This window comes from Lynx canadensis, chromosome B3 (assembly GCF_007474595.2).
Source record: "Lynx canadensis isolate LIC74 chromosome B3, mLynCan4.pri.v2, whole genome shotgun sequence".
Taxonomy (NCBI): domain Eukaryota; kingdom Metazoa; phylum Chordata; class Mammalia; order Carnivora; family Felidae; genus Lynx; species Lynx canadensis.
In genome coordinates this window covers 72,538,933-72,548,010 of record NC_044308.2, presented here as the reverse complement: position 1 = coordinate 72,548,010, position 9,078 = coordinate 72,538,933, and the positions used below count along the sequence as shown (strand labels likewise).

The following is a 9,078-nucleotide window of genomic DNA, read 5'->3' as shown; positions in this document are numbered from 1 at the left end:
TCTGGCTGTATTTCACGGACGTGAGACACACAAAAAAACTTCCATGCTGTTCCACCATCTTGGTTCCTCCTCATAAAAGATTTTTTTATTGACATATGCTTTCATTTCTCTTGGGTCAATATCTGGGAGTAGAATGGCTGGATCATATGGTAAGTGTATATTTGACTTTGTTAAACCAATTTGTTCTTGTAGTTTTTTTTGTAGATTCCCTTGCATTTTCTGCTCAGTTATGCTGTCTGTTAATGAAGATAAGTTCACTTCTTCCTTTCCAAACTGTATGTCTTTTGTTTCTTCCACATGCCTTATTACATTTGCGAACCTCTAATTCAATATTAAATACAAGTGGTGAGAGCCAAACTTTTTCCCTTATTTCCAAAACAAGGAGAAAGCATTTGGCTTTCACCATCAAGTATGACATTTGATGGAGGTATCTTGTTGAACCCCTTTTTTAAGTTGAGGAAATTCCCATCAGTTCCCAATTCACTGGGAGTTTCAATCAGGAATGGATCTAAATTTGGTCAAATGCTTTTTCTGTATTTAATGAGATTACCCTCATAAAAAAAGCTTGTCAATCTCTTAGGATACGTTATTGATAAATTGTCATGACAAAATATTAAGGAAAATGTTACTCTCCCATTTTGTAAATAATGGAATGAAGTTCAAAAGTATCAAGAAAGTTCATGGCAGAACTAACAGTTTTGAACACAGAAGTCTAGCAAAAACCTGTTCGGTGTTTTTGCCACTATACATTGCTTTCAGAGAAATCTGAAAGACTAGAGGGTGGCAAAATGACTTCTTCCCAAACCTTTCGAATATTTTAAGACAGTCTTTAATAAGTTATTTAGGCAAGTGAAACTAATAAAGCAAATTAAATAATTGCAGTTTGGCTCTTTTACCAAAAGAGGAAAGAAAATCTTTTATAAAGGATACTCAAACTGGTGTTCAGGAGCTGACCCCTGTATAGGGGCCTCACCATTCCACTCAGAACAATTATTAGATACCTGCTTTAAGCAATGCACCGTAGTAGGCGTGACAAACTCTTCTAGAGTTTTGTGAACCACTGGGATACTGGAGTTTCATTCATGACTAGTGATTACTCTCTCTCTGGTCCTTGAAACTTGCTTGTGATAATGCAGTCTAAGGGCATAGTTGTTCCAATTAACCAGTATAAATGTTTCTAAATTTTTTTATTTTTTTATTTTAAATGTTTTTTTTTTTTTATTTTTGAGAGAGAGAACATGTGGGGGGTGGGTGCAGAGAGAGATGGGGACAGAGGATCCAAAGCAGGCTCCGCACTGACAGCAGAGAGCCCAATGTGGGGCTCGAACTCACGAACTGTGAGATCATGACCTGAGACGAAGTCAGACATTCAAACTGACTGAGCCACCCAGACACACCATCTCTCAAAAAATTTCAAATAAAATTGCCTTATGATCCAGAAATTCCACTTCTGGTATACATTCAAAAATTGGAAGAATTTCACTATAAACCCCAAACATTGAGACATTTATAAATTCCTGTTTCCACCAAAAGGAAAGTTTTGCTTTGGAAGACCCAAAGGTGCAGCAAAAGATGGCTATGGATAAAGAAAATGTGGTATGACATACACCGAAATATTATTCAACCTAAAAAAGGATAGAAATTCTGACACATATTGCAACATGGGTGAACCTTGAAGACATTATGTAAAATGAAAGTCACGTAATGACCAATACTGCATAATTCCACTTCTAGGAGGTGTCCAAAATAGTCAAACTCATGGAAAGAGAAAGTAGAATGGTAGTTCCCAAGGACTGTAGGGATGGAGCTATTGTTTAATGAGTACAAATATTCAGTTTTTCAAGATGAAAAGATTTCTGGAAATGGATAGTGGTGCTTGTTGAACAACAATGTAAATGTATTTCATACCACTGAACTGTACACTTAAAAATTGTTAAACTGGTAAAAATGTATGTTACAATGGTAAAATTTTATAATTAAAATTTTTTAAAGAGATTCTTGTTAAGATTTCTACCCTACCCATCTGCTTTCCACGCAAATATAAAAGAGTGTTACAATGCAAGACCAATTATCAACCATCCATTACCATTCGAATGTGAAGGCACTGGGGAAATGAGGTTAGAGATGGAAGGAGGAAAATGGAGAGAAGGAGTGGTGTTGGACTGTGGAACATTGATCAAACAAAGAGGGCTCAGAAGTGTGCAATCTGAGCCACGTGCTGGGAAAAATGCCTTTGAAAAAGTTTTGAAGTAAAGGGTGGGAACAGACAAAGATGATAATTCACACCCTGCTACTTCACAGGGTCCCCCCTACGAGCCACTAATCATGATCATTTGCAGATAACAGTGTTGGGAAGCAGGTAAACCTCCAGAATGCAAATCGAGGACATAAATGCTAGGCGTGTTAATAAGATGGGATGACCAATAGTACAGACATATGTCACAGAGTAGGCACCTTGGAAAATACATGTAAGTACAGTTGACTCACAGTAAACAAACCTAATTAAACCATGTCATTAAGCAGAATAAACCAGCGTGACATAAAACAAAAAAAGGAAAACCACAGAAACATTCCATGGCCTTCCATATTCTAAATAATGGCTGTAACATAATATATATTCGAGATATACTTACTGAATAAAATTCACCTGAAAATCCAACAATTCACACACATTTTTACTGATTTTTGAGTCAAATGTTTCCGAATTTACTTAGCCAATTCTCACAGCTGAATCTAATTGCAAAATGGCAAATTGTTTATCGTGGCTTTTCTAGTTTTAAATAAACACTTTCAACACAAATTTTCAGGGGTAAGGATGTTTTTGATGCATGATAATTCATATCTAGAGAGGTATTTTCTTAGAGTCAGGTTTTCCCTCTAACCCTCCATCTGAGCTGCCCTAGCCTTAGCCACTTCCTGTGTAGGATGGAATTCCCTGCCTTGATCCCTACAACAGGTGGATGTATCAACAAGAGCTCTGGGGTTTGGGTACACCTCCCTCCAGCATGCCTCTCACTGTGGGCTCCTGAGTGCACAGAAATACACTGCAGAGTCCTCCAGCTGTGAAGCTGAGATGACAAGATGGATGGATTTTCTTGCCTTCTGGAAATTCAATGAGTAGCGACCTTCTGTGGCATTTTGTTGGTTGTAAGAATCCTGACGAACAAGGAAAATCATCTCCCCGCGGCTGGGCTGCTTGTACCACAATAGACTATAATTTGGATCGCTGGTGTCATATGTGCATTCCAGGATGACAGCCTCCTTCTCCTGTACTAACATCGCTGGTGGGGCTTGAGTTACCTTTTGGGAAATACTGGATCCTGAAGAAAAAAACATGGGATCAGAGTTTCAGAATAAGTCATCTGGCACAAGGAAATCATGTTTTACACACTATTATCCCTCCCTTCCAAGGTACCCCCAAGACACCACTTATGTCCCCTGTTTTTAGGTCGTACAGGAGGAACATTACAATGGGGGCCATCCTTACCCAGCCACATCGAAGCCATTACCACCTTCAGAAGGCTGGACAGAAACATGTTTGAGTTTTTCCACAAGATGGGAAATGTCTTCTTCAATTTCAGAGCTCGGCACCGTGAGGGGAGCCTGCCAGGGTGAGGGAAGGATGGCTGGGTATGTGCTACTGTTGCCCCAGAACAGGAAATAGAGGTTTCCTGTAGCAAGTTGTGTGGGTCATGTCACACTTCTCTCTGTACCATCTGAGAGTCTCATTATCCAGACTTCTTTTTGCATTCAGTGACTCTAATGTGTAAACAGTCACATCTGAAAATGAATGAGTAAAATTTTATATTGAAATGAGGATTGATGGTTTAACTATAATATGTTCATTCATTGCATCTGTGATGAAAGTGGGTGGGAGGCACTTACTTAAAAATATGACAACTAAGGGTCACTTTGGGAACACATATACTAAAATTAGAATAATACAGAGAAAATTAGCATGGCCTGTGTGCAAGAATGATGTGAAAATTCATGAAGTATTCTATATTTTTAAAAATACTACATGTAATGTATTATGGAAACATCATAAGATATAAGAATCATGAAAAAAGATGTAAGAATCATGTATGCTCACACTATGTTATTTCACGTAAGATAGAAATAAATCACTTTATGGTAAGAAGGCAAAATGTTTAGACTAACTGTAGCTCTTTCAATCTACCTATTAGTATGCCAGTATTCTTCCTCACTGTCAATGTCTGTTCAGATGCCTTTCTTGGGGCCAAAGGCTGAAAAATCTAATCACTTTTTGCTGAAAGGTTTAGACTGAAGCCCTCAGATAATAGATCCTGTCACCGAGGTCTCCTTCTTACATTGTTTAGTTTCAACATCTCAGCTCTGTTTCAGAAAGGCCAGAATAGACATCAGAGTTTGTTCATTAATTATCAAATATTTAAATTTATATTTTTCCCATTACCTCAGTTGAACCACAGTAAGCCCCTGTACTTTGTATGCTCAGTTCTGAAAAGAATATACCCTAGGTGACACCATACACCTCCACAAGACTATTGACCATACGATGATTGATTGTGATAAGACTTTCTCTGTGTGCACAGATTAAAAGTAAGGTTGTGTCCTAAGGATATTTTTCAACATCATGGCAAACAGCAAAGATCCATTGCCTCTTACTGTTGACTTCCTGATACAGTAGCAAAGACTTAACATCCTTGTCTCAAAATCATTATAGCTTCAGCTAAATTGGCCGAAGCATCTTCAGAATTTGTACTGCAGTCTCCATGAAATATGATAGAACCACATAGAGTACAACTGTCAGGCTCTCTAAGTGATAGACTATAACTCTCTATAAACACCTAATGTTTTTCTACCACTGGCAGAGTAAATGTGAAATATTATTAATTTCTACTCCTATTACTCAACTCTAACACATTTCTCAATGAAGGGAGCCTCATGATTGCACTTATGTCATTCAAGAAGTGTCCATATCCAGGGTAAATCTGTCAGACACTCTGAGACCAGATTCTGAATTAATAGAATTTTAATAATCTTATCTTAAACATTGAAAGAGACAATACCAGACTGGTCATGCAATTACCACTCCAGAATCCTTTATAAAATTCAATCACTTAGCAGAAGCAACATTAATTCAAGTGGCTGAACTAATGGATATCTTTTGGGCATGTCAGTTTCCAAAAAAAATTATGTAGTCAGTGTCAGTCAATATGCTTTTAAAGTATTCACACCTTCCAAACACTATAAAGACAGTGAGATTCCTTAACTTTCTTTTATTGACCCTTTCACATAGCTCATGTATCTTATAAGAAAGGAACAGCAAATACATGAATTATTGATGTCTTCGTGTTGTTAAAAAGAAATTTTATCATAATGACGAAAGATCACGATACAAAAGACACTGTAGAAGCAAGGGAAAAATGCCTGAGCAGGCCATCATGCTACACATACGTTTCCAACTAAGGTCCTTATGTGAGCACCTCTTTTTTTTTTTAATTTTTTAATGTTCATTTATTTTTGAGACAGAGAGAGATAACAGCATGAACGGGGAAGGGTCAGAGAGAGAGGGAGACAGGATCTGAAACAGGCTCCAGGCGCTGAGCTGTCAGCACAGAGCCTGACGTGGGGCTCGAACTCACGGACCATGAGATCATGACCTGAGCTGAAGTCGGACGCTTAACCAACTGAGCCACCAAGGCACCCCGAGCACCTCTTAAAAAACATAAAGACCAATCCATGGAAAAGTTTAATAATTCCAATTTGGTTGCAGAATATTTGGCACTAAGCTTGATAACGAGTCCCACATCAGGTGAGCTCAGGCCCCGCTTCTGGTAAAACACAAGTCCTGGGTGAGCCCTGCTTCTCTCTCTCTCTCTCCCTCCCTCTCCTTCTTTCTTTCTACCCCCCATTCCCAACTTGCACCCTCTTTCTCCCTAAAAAAAAAAAGGCTATGGTTAGTAATGTTTAATTCAATCAAATGTGAAGTTGACTCAGGGAGGTTTGGAACAAGTTGTCTCTACATTAACCATTAGTCCAAATGCCTTTGTGTGCACTGCACTAACGAGGTGGATAATAAGTGCATATAAAATGTTTCCCATATGCCTCAGAAAGAGCGGTTTTAATTATAATGATAACACAAAATTACACGTCCAAGAATACATTTAATTATCTTAAAACCACAGAGCTTTATTAAGAAAGGAAGACATATAAATGGAAAGAAACAGAATGCTCTGAAACAAATAATCAGATATACGCATTAAGGACTTTTATTTTTCACAATCAATTTATACATTTAATTCCATCATAAAAATTAGATTAAAAGTATGTTTAAGTAGCAGAATTCATCTTTCCTTCTTTCTTTAAAAAACATCTACGGATAGCCCATTATATGAAAAAGTTTGTGCTAGGTACTGCGAATACAGCAGTGAATGAAATACAAAATTCTGTCTTCTAAATTCTATGAGAGAGTAATTGTGAACAGATACTTAGAGAATTTTGTAAATGAGAATAGATTTCTGAGTTTTATCTTAAGTTCATATTGTCAAGTCATTCCCTATCTTAATTTCTCTCAAACACACAAATAATAGACACCATCACTGGGCTCTAAAGGAAAACCCATGCCACATTTTCTGAAAGAGAAAGTGATCAAATCACATATATGGCTGTCAAATTTTGCCCCAAATACAGAGGAAGAAAATTAGTATGAAACTGTACTTAATTAAAATATTTCACAGAGCTATTGTAAAGCAGATGTTAAATAAAACATTAAAAATAAAATAAAGTAGATGTTAGAGGTGAAAACATGATGGAAGGAATGCTCAAATCAAATTATATTAAGTGAAAAAATCATGTTCCTAATCAGAATATGATTTTTTAAGACTAAAATGAATATTAGCAATAATATCCGATTATAGAAGTATGCCTTTCATATTTTTCACTTTATGTATTTCTATATTTGACATGTAATGTTGTAAAATCAGAAAAATAATAAATGCTGCTTGGAAACACAACATTTAAATGCCCATCTCATCCAAAGTAAGGACTGAAATATTAGTACTAAGGGGTTATTTATGGGAAAGGCATCTGAATAGCGTATGTAAACTCACATTTAAAGCCTGAATTTCAAAATAAAACCTTACTAACTCCCTTCAAGAATTCCATTGAGCAGCAATCATCCAAGAAAATGTTCTAACCCTGTCTGGGTCATATCAATCCCAGTTGTCTTAAGTTATGCTTTAATGTCTAACACATTAGCTTCCACCTGCAGGCAAACAATAGCACAAACGATCTACTTGAAGTTCTGTGTCAAAGGGCAGGGGTTGCCCAGTCACAGGTTTGGGTGCAGGCAGCAGGTGTCTGGGACGCAATGTGCACTTGCTGCACAGAAGTAGACAGCTGAGTCTGCAGGCTGGGCGGCTGCGATGTGCAGGGACAGATGCTTGGCCGTCTTATTCAGTAACACAGTGAGTCTTTGGTCTTCTTTTTTGGCCACACTTGAACGAATGTCTATAATGAGCTGGGGACCTTTTCCAAGTTCTTGCTTATACCAAGGGAAGTAGTTTGAGGCACTGTCTGAGTAACTACAGGTGATAACACAGCTGTTTCCCTCCTGGACACTCAGGGTGGAAGGACTCTGCTCCACATTCTCTCCTCGGCTGAGCCCTGTGCAGAAAGAAAAGGTCAGAGAAAGGAGAGCAGTTCCCGCGTTATTATGCTTCAGAATTCCCCTTTTCTCCACTACCTGGAGGAAACCTGAGTAAAGCCAGTCTTGACTGCTGAAGACTATCCACTCATTACTCTGTTTCTCATAAACACTCAACTCACAGTGCAGCGGCAGCCACAAGAGCATGATGAAAGCCCCCTCGGATGTCCTCATGGTTCCTCCCAATTACAATTACGATCACTTTCAGACTTGCCACCTCCAGCCAGCACAGCTACTTCTAGTACCGGCCCGCCCTTCTTTCCTGCATCAGTCAGAGTGGTTTCCCACGTGTCCACCAGCCAATAAGGAGACGACTGTGCTTCTGCCAGACCTACTCATGCAGATGCTCTACCATGGACCCTCCGCCTGGTCTGCCTCAGCTCAGGTGCACCCTCCTGTGGTCACGTCTGTACTGAACTCACTGGGGAAAACCTTCTTCCCCTACCCCGAGCCTCTGAGGGACTCAGACGCATAATGGCAGCAATACGTCAAACAAATTACATCCTAGACCAGAGACTAGATGCACAGGAAGAATGTAAACATTAAGATTTATACCTCTGCATACTACTGGGTCACTGTTAAGTTCAAAAGAGTAGATCCTGTTGCCGTTTATTCAATGATGGGCCTCGTGTACATGTTTGAAACGAGGAAGGAATCATGATTCACTGTCTTAAACAAAGAACATAGAAAACCTTCCCTTTCTGCCAAATCTACCAGCCTCATTTGTCTGTTATGGAGAAAAACTTTCCTAAAAGGAACATGCAAGCCAAAGATTAGAGTAAAAGAGAGAATATCATTTGATATTTCAAATAAGATAACTTTTATCTCAGTCGCTGCTTGTCCGAGCTGTCTGGCCCATGACCTTGCTACTCCCAGAGGACTGACAGTACCAACAGTCAGATGTGGAATCTTCCCTCAGTAAGATGACTGTGACAAAAAGTAGAAGACCAAATTTCAATCATAAGGGAGCAGGGAGATAACTTCCATCACTTACTTATTAATATTTCAACTATAGGAAACAGTTTGACCAAAGATTAGATTAATTTGCATAAAGAAATCTGACAAGCTATTAAGAAATCTATTTGAATGTTATGTGTCTTATATTCTGCAAAGTATTGAAAGACAGACTAGACATACTGAGCAAACATCAAGCTGCACGCTCAGAAAATATAACCACATATGACTTTATCCTTGAACTGATTTCATTTTCTCAAATCAAGATAGATGGCATGTCTTAAAATGCAATTACCAACTCATGGACTCGGTAGAATTCCTTCTAAAGTATTAGCCAACTATTGTGTCATCCTTCCGCTTCCTGGTCATCACTGGTTCACATTCCATACTCTGTTATTTTTCTCCTAAACTCCTCTACAGTATTCTCTCCCCAA

At 38.4% G+C, this 9,078-nt stretch overlaps 1 non-coding gene and 1 gene segment (V, D, J or C); one reads left to right on the top strand and one right to left on the bottom strand.

The window, feature by feature from the left end:
• Positions 1 to 2,581: 2,581 nt before the first annotated feature.
• Positions 2,582 to 3,678, bottom strand: LOC115516223. The segment is given in 2 exon segments: positions 2,582 to 3,320; positions 3,488 to 3,678. Coding segments are annotated over 2 exon segments (357 nt in total).
• Positions 3,679 to 3,904: 226 nt separating this feature from the next.
• Positions 3,905 to 4,010, top strand: LOC115517348. Its single transcript, XR_003969812.1, has one exon. It is a non-coding gene; the product is annotated as a U6 spliceosomal RNA (small nuclear RNA).
• The last annotated feature ends 5,068 nt before the right edge of the window (positions 4,011 to 9,078 follow it).